Source organism: Coregonus clupeaformis, unplaced genomic scaffold (assembly GCF_020615455.1).
Source record: "Coregonus clupeaformis isolate EN_2021a unplaced genomic scaffold, ASM2061545v1 scaf0049, whole genome shotgun sequence".
Taxonomy (NCBI): domain Eukaryota; kingdom Metazoa; phylum Chordata; class Actinopteri; order Salmoniformes; family Salmonidae; genus Coregonus; species Coregonus clupeaformis.
In genome coordinates, this window is record NW_025533504.1 from 996,990 (window position 1) to 1,015,657 (window position 18,668).

At 44.4% G+C, this 18,668-nt stretch overlaps 1 protein-coding gene across 1 annotated transcript; it reads left to right on the forward strand.

Annotated features, from left to right (window-relative positions):
* Positions 1–249: 249 nt before the first annotated feature.
* LOC121555558 (steroid 21-hydroxylase-like) lies at positions 250–18,371 on the forward strand. Its single transcript, XM_041869395.1, has 12 exons — positions 250–397; positions 1,047–1,214; positions 1,423–1,512; positions 3,283–3,437; positions 4,397–4,492; positions 11,359–11,469; positions 11,651–11,737; positions 11,890–11,985; positions 12,762–12,875; positions 16,926–17,092; positions 17,656–17,759; positions 17,973–18,371. Exons 1-12 carry the CDS (start codon positions 265–267, stop codon positions 18,218–18,220), a joined length of 1,569 nt encoding a protein of 522 aa, XP_041725329.1. The 5' UTR covers positions 250–264; the 3' UTR covers positions 18,221–18,371.
* Positions 18,372–18,668: the final 297 nt, after the last annotated feature.

An 18,668-nucleotide genomic window follows, 5' to 3' on the forward strand; every position in this document is an offset into this window, starting at 1 on the left:
ATGTTACCGAGTTATCCAAGGATTTCGGCCATGGTACAATTTCTCAGCTGTTGTTTTTTCCCCACCAAATAAATACATTGAAATAATAGCTGGTTCTCCAGAGGGTCAAGACAAGACAATATTTACCCATCCTTGAGCAGGGCCATGCCAACACTGAAGAGGAGTGGCACATGCAGGGGGTGTGAAGACTCCTGTATAAAAGGGAAGACCAGCGTGATAGGGGATTTTTTTGGGACAGGGAGAGTGACACTTAAAGCCTGCATAATGACAGTGCATGTGTCAATGCTGAGTGTGGGTGCTGTGGTCATGCTTACATTGTTATGGATACTACTGATCTACCTCCCTGGGAAAAGAGATAAAGTTACACAGGGAGATCCCAATGGATGTCAATCAGCAGGTAACCAATCCAATGTTATTTCTTCCTTGATGTACTGTACAGTCTATGTCCTACAGTTAAAGGGACAATTAGCTGCTGAAACAATAACAAAGCCACCTCCCCGCCTCTGTTTCGGTAAAAAACTGAGAGATGTGGCTGGAGAAATGTAATCTCTCTCAAATTCATAGACAGAGCTATCCATGATATCAACATTATAGTTGTAACCATGTTTTGAGGCTATACAGTGTTTGTTTACATTTACTTTGTTTACAAACATTGGAGTAAAACAATCTTATATTTTGGGTTCTAATGGGGTATGACTGTGGAACTAAGCTCATTAAGGCATTCATAAGTTATATCCTTTAAGAATAAATGGGTACACATCATTAATATCAACCATATCATGGGTGTAGTAACTGCTGATTGCCCCTTCAAGGCTATTATCATTGTGGTCAATCAATATATGACAGTCTGTTCAACAGTCTATCTCAAAAGCTGCTTTAGGCTATGAATAGGCCTTATGTAGATCTCACTGTAAATGGTCAAAGGACAAGTGATTTTCCATATGGGGACGTGGCTTCGCTTGATTAGAAACAGTTTGATGAGGTCAACAGTAACATTCTGAAGAGAATGACAACCAACCTATCTTCTCCACCTCCTCCACCCCAAGCTGTTGGGTCTAGACTTCTGCACTCTCTCTCTCCCTCTCTCCCTGGCCCTCTCTCTCTCCCTCTGCTGGGCAACATGCTGGAGCTGGCACACGACCACCTGCCCAGTCACCTGACCTCCCTGGCACGTCGCTATGGCAATATCTACCGCCTCAAGTGTGGCAACACCAGTAATGAAGTCACTTCATTATCATTATCTACATTTAATTCACCTTTTGTTTTTATCTGCGTCATCGATAACTTCCAAGCAAGTGACTCAAGTTAACTCTGTTTCAAGACAGTTAGAATAGTTGTTTATAAATGTAATATCCTAAGTATGTTCATGGTTTCGGTATTACAGTAGGTTTGTCTTGACTCTGTATATTGTGTTTGCTGCAGCCATGGTGGTATTAAACAGTGGTGACATCATCAGAGAAGCCTTGGTGAAGAAATGGTCTGACTTTGCTGGGAGACCACATTCTTACACCGGTAAAGAACACATTATTAGAACCACCCGAGTATTCCCAGCAACCATCACTCCCTTCTGTTACTCTGAGCCAACAGTGCTTTTGATTAAAATGATTTACCCTTCACCTCACTCTCTTTCTCCGCCCTCCATTTCGCCCCACCCTCCCTCATTGCTCCCTCCATCTCTCCCTCCCTCCCTCTACCTCTCTCTCTCTCTCTCTCTCTCTCTCTCTCTCTCTCTCTCTCTCTCTCTCTCTCTCTCTCTCTCTCTCTCTCTCTCCCTCTCCCTACCTACCTACCTACGTTCTCTCTCTCCCTCCCTCCCTCTCCCCCTCTCCCTCCCTCCCTCTCTCTCTCTCTCTCTCTCTCTCTCCCTACCTACCGTTCTCTCTCTCCCTCCCTCCCTTTACCCCTCTCCCGCCTCTCTCTCTCTCTCTCTCCCTACCTACCGTTCTCTCTCCCTCCCTCCCTCCCTCCCTCCTCCCTCCCTCCCTCCCTCCCTCCCTCCCTCCCTCCCTCCCTCCCTCCCTACCTACCGTTCTCTCTCTCTCCCTCGCTCCCTCTACCCCCTCTCCCTCCCTCCCTCCCTCTACCCCTCTCCCTCCCTCTCTACCTGTCTCTCTCCCTCCCTACCTTTTTCTCTCTCTCCCTCCCTCTCTCCCTCCATCTCTCCCTCCCTCTCTCTCTCCCTACCTACCGTTCTCTCTCTCTCCCTCCATCCCTCTACCCCTCTCCCTCCCTCTCTCTCTCTCTCTCTCTCCCTACCTACCGTTCTCTCTCTCTCCCTCCCTCCATCTACCCCTCTCCCGCCCTCTCTCTCTCTCTCTCTCTCTCTCTCTCTCCCTACCTACCGTTCTCTCCCTCTCCCTCCCTCCCTCCCTCCCTCCCTCCCTCCCTCCCTCCCTCCCTACCTACCGTTCTCTCTCTCTCCCTCCCTCCCTCCCTCTACCCCCTCTCCCTCCCTCCCTCCCTCCCTACCGTTCTCTCTCTCTCCCTCTACCCCTCTCCCTCCTCTCTCTCTCTCTCCCTACCCACCGTTCTCCTCCCTCCCTCCCTCCCTCCCTCCCTCCCTCCCTCCCTCCCTCCCTCCCTCCCTCCCTCCCTCCCTCCATCCCTCCCTCCCTCCCTCCCTCCCTCCCTCCCTACCTACCGTTCTCTCTCTCTCCCTCCCTCCTCCCTCCCTCTACCCCTCTCCCTCCTCTCTCTCTCTCCCTACCTACCGTTCTCTCTCTCTCCCTCCCTCCCTCCCTCTACCCCTCTCCCTCCCTCTCTCTCTCTCTCTCCCTACCTACCGTTCTCTCACTCTCCCTCCCTCCTTCTACCCCCTCTCCCTCCCTCTCTACCTGTCTCTCTTTCTCTCCCCCCTCTCTACCTGTCTCTCGCTCCCTCCCTCTACCCCTCTCCCTCCCTCCCTCCCTCCCTCCCTCCCTCCCTCTACCCCTCTCCCTCCTCTCTCTCTCTCCCTACCTACTGTTCTCTCTCTCTCCCTCCCTCCCTCTACCCCTCTCCCTCCCTCTCTCTCTCTCTCTCCCTACCTACCGTTCTCTCACTCTCCCTCCCTCCTTCTACCCCTCTCCCTCCCTCTCTACCTGTCTCTCTCTCTCTCCCCCCTCTCTACCTGTCTCTCGCTCCCTCCCTCCCTCTACCCCTCTCCCTCCCTCTCTACCTGTCTCTCTCTCTCTCCCTCCCTCTCTACCTGTCTCTCTCTCTCTCCCTCCCTCCCTCTACCCCTCTCCCTCCCTCTCTACCTGTCTCTCTCTCTCTCTCCCTCCCTCTCTACCTGTCTCTCAGGAGACGTGGTGTCAGGAGGAGGCCGCTCCATCTCTCTGGGGGACTACAGTGAGGAGTGGAGAGCCCATCGCCGTCTGGCCCACAATGCACTGCAACGCTGCACCCAGCAGTCGCTCCACGGGGTCATCCAGAAACAGGCACTCCACCTGAGACAAGTAGAGAGGAAACACATGACAGTTCTAAATGTAGCGTGCACACATCCAACAATTACCTAGACACAGAGTACATCAATAGAAAAGGAATAGAAATACCCACACACTGATGTATGCACTGAGAGCCCAAATCTGGTTGGCCAGCTAGCTAGCTAACAAACATACTGTGCAGATATATCTACAAATTCATTATTTTGCACAATATTTGACCAAATTTGATCCGTTTCTCAAAGGAAAGCTTCCCTGACCAAGATGGATGATTTTTTGTCATGTTGCTAGGATCATAATCTCGGTTAAACCAGAACTAAAATCTTGTGTAATTTGGTCAGATGCTTGATTAGGTTCTGGGGGTAAGCGTGTTAGAAATAGAGATTTCCGGTTTGCGAAGTATCCACCCTCGCAAAAGGAATCTCTCAGCTACAGCATTCTAGAATTCTATATGTAATTATATGGTTGTATGCTCCTGTATAGTTTATTGCAATGTTTACTCGACGAAGACCTTCGACCTTTCTGGGGGTCAAAACGTTGTAATAAACTATACTGGAGTCTACACCAGTGAGCATGTAGCACGGAACACAGAACACGTTCTGTACCAAGGTAGGGAACAGTAGCACGGAACACAGAACACTTTCTGTACCAAGGGAGGGAACAGCAGAATGGAACACACTGTGTTCTGAGAAGGAATGTAATCCAGCATGTACCAGCACATTGACTGAATTGGAGGTTACACAATGCAACCTCAGCAACATTCCAACCACAACATAATGATGTATCACTTGTTGTACTTTTTGTTTGTTGCCCTGTGTAAAGACATTGTAGTGGTTTCAAATTGAAAAAGTTACAACGAGAAAAAGTTAAAGTTACAAGTCAGTGGGGTAACTCATCTTCTTAAGTTTAAGCAATCGACATTTAGTTTACAGTGAGGGAGTTTATATCTGAAAATGTAACCTGTGATCCATCAGGTACTGCTGGACTACAACGGCAGAGCTGTGGACCTCTCTGAGGATTTCACTGTAGCAGCCAGTAACGTCATCACCACACTGGCCTTTGGGAAAGAGGTGAGGCTCACACCTGGGTTCAAATAGTATTTGTTGTCTTTCAAACACTTTAATCAGCTGCGCTTGATTGAGCTTGCCTGGCACAATGGAACCAATGGAACAGTCCCAAAAATGGAAACCCCACCCATCTGATCTGGCTCTCCAGACAGGCTCAATCAAACATTCCAAGTATTTGGAAGAAAACCAATACTATTTGAAGCCAGGTATCTGTCAGTGCTCTGAGTCTGTACAGTGTATACACCAGGAGCAGCACCCTATTCCCTACATAGTGCACTACTTGGGCTTTGGTGGAAAAGTACTGCACTATATAGGGAATAGGGTGTTATTTGGGACATAACCCAGAATTAGAATGAAGAGAGACACCAGGTTTGGCCAAGGGATAACCAAGACAGAAATATAGTCACGTATTTTACTAACCACTGAGTGGGTAGGCTATCTAAAAGCAGAGACACGATAAGCACAGTTATATATCACAGTTGGAAAATTGTACCACTGATTAATGAACAGAGGCTGGTTATCTAGTGTGGTTGATGATGCAGATGTGTTTTGGTCAGTGGTGGAAAAAGTACGCAATTGTCATACTTGAGTAAAAGTAAAGATACCTTAATAGAAAATGACTCAAGTAACAGTGAAAGTTACCCAGGAAAATACTACTTGAGTAAAAGTCTAAAAGTATTTGTGTCACGATCGTCAGGGTAAGGAGTAGACCAAGGCGCAGCGTTGCAGGCAAACATACTCATTTATTAGCGAAACGTGATCAAAACAACAAAAGACGGTAACGTGACAGTACACGGTTAAACACAACCAACACGAAACAAGAACCCACAAAACACAAAGGAAAACCGACAGTTTAAATATGGCTCCCAATCAGAGACAACCAGCAAACAGCTGACACTCGTTGCCTCTGACTGGGAGTCACTCAGGCCAACATAGAAAATGACAAACTAGAACCCCCCAACATAGAAATATAACACATAGAATAAACACACCCTGGCTCAACAAATAGAGTCCCAGAGCCAGGGTGTGACAGTACCCCCCCCCCTAAAGGCGCGGACTGCGACCGCGCCTCAATAAGAGCTAAACAGGGGAGGGCTGGGTGGGCATACCTCCTCGGCGGCGGTTCTGGCTCGGCCTTGCCCACCACCCTCCAATCAACCCCCCATAGCGCCCCTGGTCCGGTCCAGCCCCGCTGGCCGGAGCCGGACTGACGACACGTACCCCTGGCTTGGTGCGTGGAGCAGGAACGGACCGGACCGGGCTGACGATACACACCCCTGGCTTGAGTGCGTGGAGCAGGAATGGACCGGACCGGGCTGACGATGCGCACCCCTGGCTTGGTGCGTGGAGTAGCAACTGGCCGGACCGGGCTGACGACTCGCACCCCTGGCTTTGTGCGTGGAGCCGGAACGGGCCTCACCGGACTGACGACTCGCACCCCTGGCTTGGTGCGTGGAGCCGAACGGGCCTCACCGGACTGACGACTCGCACCCCTGGCTTGGTGCGTGGAGCCGGAACGGGCCTCACCGGACTGACGACTCGCTCCCCTGGCTTGGTGCGAGTAGCAGGAACGGGCTGGACCAGGCTTACGACTCGCACCCCTGGCTTGGTGCGAGTAGCAGGAACGTTCTGGACCAGGCTGACGACTCGCACCCCTGGCTTGGTGCGAGTGGCAGGAACAGGCTGGACCAGGCTGACGACTCGCACCCCTGGCTTGGTGCGAGTGGCAGGAACAGGCCGGGCCGGGCTGGCGACGCACACCGTAGGCTTGGTGCGAGTGGCAGGAACAGGCCAGGCCGGGCCGGGCTGGCGACGCGCACCTTAGGTTTGGTGCGAGTGGCAGGAACAGGCCGGGCCGGGCTGGCGACGCACACCGTAGGTTTGGTGCATGGAGCAGGGACAGGCCGGGCTGGGCTGGCGACGCACCCCCTGGCTTGGTGCGTGGAGCAGGGACAGGCCGGGCTGGGCTGGCGACGCACCCCGTAGGCTTGGTGCGTGGAGCAGGAACAGGCCGGGCTGGGCTGGCGACGCACACCGTAGGCTTGGTGCGTGGAGCAGGGACAGGCCGAACCGGGCTGTGGAGACGGATAGGAGACCTGGAGTGAAGAGCGGCCACCACCCTTCCTGGCTGAATGCCTACCCTCACACACTCTGTGTGTGGCATCCGCACAGGACGTACAGGGCTGTGTACCCGTACTGGCATAACAGCACGTGACACTGGAGCAGGATATCCGGGACCGCGGAGAGGCATTGGAGACCACGAGCGTTGAGCCGGCACACTCCGTCCTGGCTGCATACCCACCTTCGCACGACACGTGCGGGGTGCTCGCACAGGACGTACAGGACTATGCCGGACCACTCGTGGCACAGTACGCCGCTCCGCATACCGCGGAACCTACCCCGTCCCATGCTGCCATGCCTGAGCACGGGAAGTTGGTTCCGCTCTCCATCCAGGCTCCGCCAACCTGCCTTCTGGCCCCCCAAACCCGGTGGCCTCCTCTCCAAATCGCCCTGTGGCAGCCTCCTGCTGCCCAGCCGCCCATGCCGTGTGCCCCCCCCTAAAAAATGTTTGGGGTTGCCTCTCGTCCTTCCGACGATGACACTGCTGACGCCGCTGCTCCTCTCTTGCCAGGGCCTTAATCCTACCCCAAGGTCCCTTGCCCCCGAGCATGTCCTCCCAGGACCACGATTTGCCCACCTGGGCCATCGCCAACCTCTCCATCTCTTTACCTGGCGCTTCCTCCCATGTCCAGTCTGCCTGCTCCTGGACACGCTGCTTGGTCCTTTTATGGTGGGTTCTTCTGTCACGATCGTCAGGGTAAGGAGTAGACCAAGGCGCAGCGTTGCAGGCAAACATACTCATTTATTAGCGAAACGTGATCAAAACAACAAAAGACGGTAACGTGACAGTACACGGTTAAACACAACCAACACGAAACAAGAACCCACAAAACACAAAGGAAAACCGACAGTTTAAATATGGCTCCCAATCAGAGACAACCAGCAAACAGCTGACACTCGTTGCCTCTGACTGGGAGTCACTCAGGCCAACATAGAAAATGACAAACTAGAACCCCCCAACATAGAAATATAACACATAGAATAAACACACCCTGGCTCAACAAATAGAGTCCCAGAGCCAGGGTGTGACAATTTGGTTTTGAATATACTTAAGTATCAAAAGTAAATGTAGTTGCTAAAATAGACTTAAGTATCAAAAGTACAAGTATAAAGCATTTAAAATTCCTCATATAAAGCAAACCAGACGGCACCATTTTCTTGTTTTTAACATTTACGGATAGCCAGTGGCACACTCCAACATCATTTACAAACGATGCATTTGTGTTTAGTGAGTCCACCAGATCAGAAGCAGTAGAGATGACCACGTGTTCTCTTGATAAGTGCGTGAATTGGACCATTTTCCTGTCCTGCTAAACATTCAAAATGAAACAAGTACTTTTGGTTGTCAGGGAAAATGTATGGAGTAAACGTACATAATTTTCTTTAGGAATGCAGTGAAGTAAAAGTAAAAGTAGTCCAAAATATGAATAGTAAAGTAAAGTACAGATACCCAAAGAAACTTCTGAAGTAGTACTTTAAAGAATTTTTACTTATGTACTTTACACCGCTGGTTTTGAGTATGTGGGAGGTGTGCTTACAGTAATAAGGTTGTGCAACTTTAAGCAACGAATGACATCCAATTGACCAACAACACATTTTGATTCAATAAACTTCCCACTGGGCAAAAACTGGTTGAATCAACGTTGTTTCCATGTAATTTCAACGCAAAAAAATCAATGCGATGACATTGAATCAACATGGAAAACTAATTGGATTTGCAAAATCTAATCAACGTAAGGGCATTTTATTTTTTTCACCAAACTTTTAACCTAAATCCAATGATATGGTGAAATGTTTTGTTGAATTCAAGTTTAATTCACGTTAGTTGACAACTCAGACAAATATAAATCAAAACTAGACGTTGAACTGACGTCTCTGCCCAGTGGGTTATGTAATAGTACTGTACATTGTTTCAGTGTTGAAGTAATATCTCATAACCAGTCATATACAGTGCCTTCGGAAAGTATTCAGACCCCTTGACTTTTTCCACATTTTCTTATGTTACAGCCTTATTCTAAAATGGATTAAGTAAATAAAAATCCTCAGCAATCTACACACAATACCCCATAATGACAAAGTGAAAACAGGTTTTTAGAAATTTTTGCAAATGTATTAAAACCTAAAAACAGAAATACCTTATTTACATAAGTATTCAGACCCTTTGCTATGAGACACAAAATTGAGGTCAGGTGCATCCTGTTTCCATTGATCATCCTTGAGATGTTTCTAGAACTTGATTGGAGTCCACCTGTGGTAAATTAAATTGCTTGGAAATGATTTGGAAAGGCACACACCCGTCTATATAAGGTCCCACAGTTGACGGTGCATGTCAGAACAAAAACCAAGCCATGAGGTGGAAGGAATTGTCCGTAGAGCTCCGAAACAGGATTGTGTCGAGGCACAGATCTGGGAAAGGGTACCAAAACATTTCTGCAGCATTGAAGGTCCCCAAAAACACAGTGGCCTCCATCATTCTTAAATGGAAGAAGTTTGGAACCACCAAGACTCTTCCTAGATCTGGCCGCCCGTCCAAACTGAGCAATCAGGGGAAGAAGGGCCTTGGTCAGGGAGGTGACCAAGAAACCGAAGGTCACTCTGACAGAGCTCTAGAGTTCCTCTGTGGAGATGGGAGAACCTTCCAGAAGGACAACCATCTCTGCAGCACTCCACCAATCAGGCTTTTATGGTAGAGTGGCCAGACGGAAGCCACTCATCAGTAAAAGGTACATGACAGCCCGCTTGGAGTTTGCCAAAAGGCACCTAAAGACTCAGACCATGAGAAACAAGATTATCTGGTCTGATGAAACCAAGATTTAACTCTTTGGCCTGAATGACAAGCATCACATCTGGAGGAAAACTGGCACCATCCCTACGGTGAAGCATGGTGGTGGCAGCATCTTGCTGTGGGGATGTTTTCAGCGGCAGGGACTGGGAGACTAGTTAGTATCGAGGCAAAGATGAACGGAGCAAAGTACAGAGAGATCCTTGATGAAAACCTGTTCAAGAGCGCTCAGGACCTCAGACTGGGGCGAAGGTTCACCTTCCAACAGCACACAGCCAAGACAACGCAGGAATGTCCTTGAGTGACCCAGCCAGAGCCCGGATTTGAACCCGATCAAACATCTCTGGAGAGACCTGAAAATAGCTGTGCAGCAACACTCCCCATCCAACCTGACAGAGCTTGAGAGGATCTGCAGAGAAGAATGGGAGAAACTCCCCAAATACAGGTGTGCCAAGCTTGTAGCATGATACCCAAAAAACTAGAGGCTGTAATCGCTGCCAAAGGTGCTTCAACAAAGTACTGAGTAAAAGGTCTGAATACTTACATAAATGTCATATTTCCGTTTTTTATTTTTAATACATTTGCAAAAATGTCTAAAAACCTGTTTTTGCTTTGTCATTATGGGGTATTGTGTGTAGATTGATGACGGGGGAAAAAAACAATTTAATCAATTTTAGAATAAGGCTGTAACCTAACAAAATGTGGAAAAAGTCAAGGGGTCTGAATACTTTCCGAAGGCACTGTATAGAGATGATCTAATGGGGTCCCACTTCAATCTAACAACAACCTTAAAGGGTTTATCAAGCCTTTATTTATTTTTTTAAAACGTATAGATGCTTTATGAATGATATATAATAATGTTATAGAAGGTGGAAAAAGGTTATGCCACATATGGCAAAGCATCTTCTGTACTACTGTATGTACTGTAAATAATAATAATAATAATAATAATAATAATAATAATAATAATAATAATAATAATAATTACACTGATAATAATAATGATAATAATACGGATAATGATAATGATAATTATGATAATAATAATCATGATAATAATAATAACAACAATACTGCTGATAATAATACTACCGCTAATAATAATGACAATGATAATAATAAGGACAATTATAATAATTATAATAATAATTATAACAATAATAATAACAACAATAATAATAATGATAATAATACCACCGATAATAATACTAACGATAAAAATAATGATGATGATAAGGATAATGCTAATAATAATGCTAATAATAATAACAATAATAATACTACTGATAATAATACTACCGATAATAATAATGATAATAACGATAACAACAATGATAATAATAAGGATAATGATGATACTAATTATAACGATAATAATAACGATAATGATAATAACGATAATAATAAGGATAATAATAACAATGATAATAATGATAATAATGGTAATAATAAGGATAATACTAATAAGGATAAGGATAATAAGAATAATGATAACAACAACAAAAATAAGGATAATGATAATAAGGACAAGGATAATAATAACAATAATAATAACGATAATAATAATAACAACAACAATAATGATAATAATAATAATGATAATAACGATAAGGATAACAGAGATAACAATAGGGATAATGATCATAAGGATAATGGTAATAATACTGATAATAATAACAATAATAATAATAATAATAATAATAATAATAATGATAATAAGGATAATGATAATAATACTGATAATAATACTGAATAATAATAATAATAATAATAATAATAATAATAATAATAATAATAGTAATAATAATAATAATAATAATAATAATAATAATAATAATAATACATGGGATTTCTTTATAACTTTTCAAGGAGCCAAAGACGCTTTGGTAAATGGTATAAGTGGGACTTCCTGTATAATGTATCGATTTATTCGTCTGTGTTTGTAACCTTTGTCTATGTCTTTCAGTATGAGAAGAGTTCTGCAGAGCTGCAGCGGCTGCATGGCTGTCTTAATGAGATCGTGTCTCTATGGGGCTCTCCCTGGATCTCTGCTCTGGACTCCTTCCCACTGCTCAGGGTCGGTCAAGCTTATACACTCATACTTTACTATCTGACAGGGAAACTGCATGCACAGACAGCTACTCTGATACACAAATACATTGGAAGTATTGTTTAAAACTGTCTAAAATGGTGCAAACAAAAGTGGGAAAATGTGATTCTATTATGTAATTATATTGATCTGTTCCCATTTGTCCAAGAAATTGCCCAATCCTCCGTTCTCCCGTCTCCTGAAAGAGGTGGCCAGGAGAGATGAAATCATCAGAACACATCTGGATGAGTACAGGGTGTGATGAAATAGCTTGTCTTACAAACTTCTGTGCAAGTAGACAGCAGCAAACACGAAGACAATCATCTAAAAGTTTTTTTTAAAGCATCTATAATCTAATATGGGTACATTGGTAACATATGGAATATATGAACTGTATTGCTGCCACAGATGCAGGCACCGAGCAAAACATCTGAGGACGCCATTGCCATCACAGGCGCTCTCCTCAAGGGCATTGGAAAGCCCCAGGACACAACACAGGGCGTGGTAGGTTCTGGTTTATCATGGTTTACAACCTGGACTCAGGGGTATACGTAGCATAGTAAACGTAAATCTGGGGTGCTCCAATTAGTATGTTATGAATTTGCAAAACGTATGATGTGTTGCGAATTCCAATTTGTTATGGCTAACGTTAGCTAGGTGGCTAACGCTAACGTTAGATAGGCTAGGGGTTAGGGTTGAGGGTTAAGGTTAGGGTTAAGGTTAGAGTTTGGAGTTAGGTTAAAGGTTTAAAGTTTGGGTTAGGGGAAGGGTTAGCTAACATACTAAGTAGTTGCAAAGTAGCTCAAAAGTAGCAAGTTGCTAACAAGTTGCTAATTAGCTAAAATGCTAAAGTTATCCATGAGATTCGAACACGCAACCTTTGGGTTGCTAGACATTCGTGTTAAGTAACTTTATGTCTTATGTAACCATACCAAACGTAACATATCATACTAATTTGAGTGTCCCAGATTAACATTTACTTTGTAAGGTCTAGTCTATGAGACCAGGCTGTGGTTTATCATGGTTTAATATGGTAATCAATCAAAATCACATTGCAAATGCTTACAATATAAGCATACTACTTGCTATGAATAAAGATGTAGGAATGTAACACTGAAATAGTAAGTGTTATATTGCGAGTCCGAAATGGCACACTATTCCCTAGCGCACTACTTTTGACCATGGCCCTGGTTAAAAGCAGTGCACTATATAGAGAATAGAGTGCCATTTGGGTCACACCCATGGTCATGGTCTGTAGTAAGGACATGGTCCATCCACAGGTCCTGACAGACACTCACGTCCACATGGCCACTGTGGACCTTCTGATCGGGGGAACAGAGACCACAGCTGCCTGGCTCAGCTGGACCGTGGCCTTCCTACTGCACAGGCCTGAGGTACACTACAGAACTCTATACACTACACTATACACTACACTAAACTACACTACACTACAGTACATAACTCTATACACTACACTACAGAACTCTATACACTACACTAAACTACACTACACTACACCACTCTATACACTACACTACACTACAGTACATAACTCTATACACTACACTACAGAACTCTATACACTACACTACAGAACTCTATACACTACACTAAACTACACTACACTACACCACTCTATACACTACACTACACTACAGTACATAACTCTATACACTACACTACAGAACTCTATACACTACACTACAGAACTCTATTCACTACAGTACAGAACTCTATACACTACACTACACTACACTACAGAACTCTATACACTACACTTCATAACTCTATACACTATACTACAGAACTCTATACACTACACTACATAACTCTATACACTACACTACAGAACTCTATACACTACACTACATAACTATATACACTACACTGCATAACTCTACACACTACACAACTCTATACACTACACTAAACTATATTACACTACAATACACTACACTACACTACATAACTCTATACACTACACTACAGAACTCTATACACTACACTACATAACTCTATACACTACACTGCATAACTCTATACACTACACAACTCTATACACTACACTAAACTACATTACACTACAGTACTCTATACACTACACAACTCTATACACTTCACTACATAACTTTATACACTACACAACTCTATACACTATACTAAATTACACTACATAACTCTATACACTACACTACATAACTATATACACTATACTACATAACTATACACACTACACTACACTACATAACTATATACAGTGAGGGAAGAAAGTATTTGATCCCCTGCTGATTTTGTACGTTTGCCCACTGACAAAGACATGATCAGTCTATAATTTTAATGGTAGGTTTATTTGAACAGTGAGAGACAGAATAACAACAACAAAATCCAGAAAAACGCATGTCAAAAATGTTATAAATTGATTTGCATTTTAATGAGGGAAATAAGTATTTGACCCCTCTGGAAAACATACTTGGTGGCAAAACCCTTGTTGGCAATCACAGAGGTCAGACATTTCTTGTAGTTGGCCACCAGGTTTGCACACATCTCAGGAGGGATTTTGTCCCACTCCTCTTTGTAGATCTTCGAGCGCTGCAGGATTTCAGTCCTTCACGGCGTAGTGTGTTACCAATTGTTTTCTTGGTGACTATGGTACCAGCTGCCTTGAGATCATTGACAAGATCCTCCCGTGTAGTTCTGGGCCGATTCCTCACCGTTCTCATGATCATTGCAACTCCACGAGGTGAGCTCTTGCATGGAGTCCCAGGCCGAGGGAGATTGACAGTTATTTTGTGTTTCTTCCATTTGCAAATAATTGCACCAACTGTTGTCACCTTCTCACAAAGCTGCTTGGTGATGGTCTTGTAGCCCATTCCAGCCTTGTGTAGGTCTACAATCTTGTCCCTGACATCCTTGGAGAGCTCTTTGGTCTTGACCATGGTGGAGAGTTTGGAATCTGATTGATTGATTGCTTTTGTGGACAGGTGTCTTTTATACAGGTAACAAGCTGAGATTAGGAGCACTCCCTTTAAGAGTGTGCTCCTAATCGCAGCTCGTTACCTGTATAAAAGACACCTGGGAGCCAGAAATCTTTCTGATTGAGAGGGGGTCAAATACTTATTTTCCTCATTAAAATGCAAATCAATTTATAACATTTTTGACATGTGTTTTTCTGGATTTTTTTGTTGTTATTCTGTCTCTCACTATTCAAATAAACCTACCATTAAAATTATAGACTGATAATTTCTTTGTCAGCAGGGGATCAAATACTTTTCCCCCTCACTGTACACTACACTACACTACAGAACTCTATACACTACACTACAGAACTCTATACACTACACTACAGAACTCTATAGACTACACTTCAGAACTCTATACACTACACTAAATAATTATAGACACTGCACTACACTACACCACTCTATACACTACACTACACTACACTACAGCACTCTATACACTACACTACACTACATAACTATATACACTACACTACAGAACTCTATACACTACACTACTCTATACACTACACTACACTACACTACACTACACTCCACTACATTACATTGCATGCTCCAGTGTCCCCAGACCTTCGATACAGTGCCTTGCAAAAGTATTCAACCATCTTGGCGTTTTTCCTATTTTGTTGCATTACAACATGTAATTTAAATAGATTTTTATTTGGATTTCATGTAATGGACATACACCAAATAGTCAAAATTGATGAAGTGAAATGAAAAAAAATTACTTGTTTAAAGAAATTATACAAAATAAATAACGTAAAGGTGGTGCGTGCATATGTATTCACCCCCTTTGATATGAAGCCCCTAAATAAGAACTGGTGCAAGCAATTACCTTCAGAAGTCACATAATGAGTTAAATAAAGTCCACCTATGTGCAATCTAAGTGTCACATGATCTGTCACATGATCTCAGTACATATACACCTGTTCTGAAAGGCCCCAGAGTCTGCAACACCACTAAGCAAGGGGCACCACCAAGCAAGCGGCACCATGAAGACCAAGGAGCTCTCCAAACAGGTCAGGGACAAAGTTGTGGAGAAGTACAGATCAGGGTTGGGTTATAAAAAAATATCCGAAACTTTGAACATCCCACTGAGCACCATTAAATCCATTATTAAAAAACTGAAAAAATATGGCACCACAACAAACCTGCCAAGAGAGGGCCGTCCACCAAAACTCACGGACCAGGCAAGGAGGGCATTAATCAGAGAGGCAACAAAGAGCCCAAAGATAACCCTGAAGGAGCTGCAAAGCTCCACAGCGGAGATTGGAGTATCTGTCCATAGGACCACTTTAAGCCGTACACTCCACAGAGCTGGGCTTTACGGAAGAGTGGCCAGACAAAAGCCACTGCTTAAAGAAAAAAATAAGCAAACACGTTTGGTGTTCGCCAAAAGGCAGGTGGGAGACTCCCCAAACATATGGAAGAAGGTACTCTGGTCAGATGAGACTAAAATTGAGCTTTTTGGACATCAAGGAAAATGCTATGTCTGGCACAAACCCAACACCTCTCATCACCCCGAGAACACCATCCCCACAGTGAAGCATGGTGGTGGCAACATCATGCTGAGGGGATGTTTTTCATCGGCAGGGACTGGGAAACTGGTCAGAATTGAAGGAATGATGGATGACGCTAAAACAGGGAAATTCTTGAGGGAAACCTGTTTCAGTCTTCCAGAGATTTGAGACTGGGACGGAGGTTCACCTTCCAGCAGGAAAATGACCCTAAGCATACTGCTAAAGCAACACACGAATGGTTTAAGGGGAAACATTTAAATGTCTTGGAATGGCCTAGTCAAAGCCCAGACCTCAATCCAATTGAGAATCTGTGGGATGACTTAAAGATTGCTGTACACCAGCAGAACCCATCCAACTTGAAGGAGCTGGAGCAGTTTTGCCTTGAAGAATGGGCAAAAATCCCAGTGGCTAGATGTGCCAAGCTTATAGAGACGTACCCCAAGAGACTTGCAGCTGTAATTGCTGCAAAAGGTGGCTCTACAAAGTATTGACTTTGGGGGGGGTGAATAGTTATGCACGCTCAAGTTTTCTGTTTTTTTTGTATTATTTCTTGTTTGTTTTACAAAAAAAATATTTTGCATCTTCAAAGTGGTAGGCATGTTGTGTAAATCAAATGATACAAACCCCCCAAAATCCATTTTAATTCCAGGTTGTAAGGCAACAAAATAGTAAAAATGCTAAGGGGGGTGAATAGTTTCGCAAGCCACAGTATATTGTTTATATAGTATTCTTTAGAGATGGAACTAGACTGAAACCCACAGATGTTGTTGGCTTGTATTCCAAAATATAGTCTGTAAATCAAAACTTACGTCTGAGATCACTGATTAAACACATGGTGAGATGCCTCTCTCTCTCCCTCCCTCCCTCCATCTCTCTTTCTTTCTCTCTCTCTCCTCCTCCCTAGGTGCAGTGCAGAGTGTATGATGAGTTGTGTACGGTGCTGGATGTCCGCTACCCTCAGTACAGTGACAGACACAGGCTGCCGGAGCTGTGTGCTGTGATCAGTGAGGTGCTCAGACTCAGACCTGTGGCTCCACTAGCCGTGCCTCACAGAGCCATCAGAGACAGCAGGTGAATGGAAGATATACCAGAGGAGGCTGGTAGGATGGGCTATAGGAGGATGGGCTCATTGTAATGGCTGGAATGGAATAAATGGAACAGAGTCAAACATGTGGTTTCCACATGTTTGACTCTGTTCCATTGATTCCATTCCAGCCATTACAATGAGCCCGTCCTCCTACAGCCCCTCCCACCAGCCTCCTCTGAGATATACTTACTGTAGGACTGTATATCATTACTGTATATCATTCCTGTATAACATTACTGTATATCATTACTGTATAAGATTACTCTACAGAGAACCTCAATAGATACACTGTGGGAAAGTAGACCAATATTTAACTTTCACCATTCAACATTTTCTATGGGAGCTTATGGTTTGATGCTGTTACTCTGCTTTGTACAGTACATGTTTGCCAACTTCCCTTCTGTGCCGTTTTTCTACCTAAATGCAATGCCTAAATCATGCAGTACTATATTAGGGTGCAACTCAATATTAGGAAGGTGTTCCTAATGTTTGGTATACTCATTGTACGTGCAATGTGTAATTCTGTGTCTATTACATATGTGTTCAGTATTGCAGGGTACTTCATCCCTAAGAACACTGTCATCATCCCCAATCTGTTTGGGGCGCATCACGACCCTGCAGTGTGGACGGATCCCTACGCCTTCAAACCAGGTGCTGGGCTGTTGAGTGTACTGGCTACGTCCCAAATGGCACCCTATTCCCTATATAGTGAACTACTTTTGATCAGGGCCCATAAGGCTCAGGTTAAAAGTAGTGCACTATATAGGGATTAGGGTACCTTTTGGGATGCTGACTACCATTCCTTTCACTTGGCTCAGCAACATAGTTCCAGCAGTGGTTAAAAGTAGATGCTCTCTCTTTCAGAGCGGTTCCTGGAGGGCGGGGGGGCCTCGACGCGTGCTCTCCTGCCTTTTGGAGGGGGCGCTCGGCTGTGTCTGGGGGAGGCTGTGGCCAAAATGGAATTGTTTCTGTTCACTGCCTACTTGCTGCGTGATTTCCAGTTCGTGCCTGCTGAAGGCCAGGCCTCTCTGCCAGACCTGTCAGGAGTGGCCAGTGTGGTACTCAAAGCCAAGGCCTACACAGTCATAGCACGGCCCAGACCTGGGCCTTGACATCTCACAGAGTTTGTTCATGTACAGCAATCATATCACAATTCTACAACGGGTGGTTCTAATCCTGAATGGTGATTGGTTAAAACCGCATTCAATCATTAGGCTGTTAGAGAAGGTATACAGTATCGGTCCAAAGTTTGGACACACCTACTCATTCAAGGGTTTTTCTTTATTTTTACTATTTTCTACATTGTAGAATAAGACATCAAAACAATGAAATAACACATATGGAATCATGTAGTAACCAAAAAAGTGTTAAACAAATCAAAATATATTTTATATTTGAGATTCTTCAAATAGCCACCCTTTGCCTTGATGACAGCTTTGCACACTCTTGGCATTCTCTCAACCAGCTTCACCTGGAATGCTTTTCCAACAGTCTTGAAGGAGTTCCCACATATGCTGAGCACTTGTTGGCTGCTTTTCCTTCACTCTGTGATCCGACTCA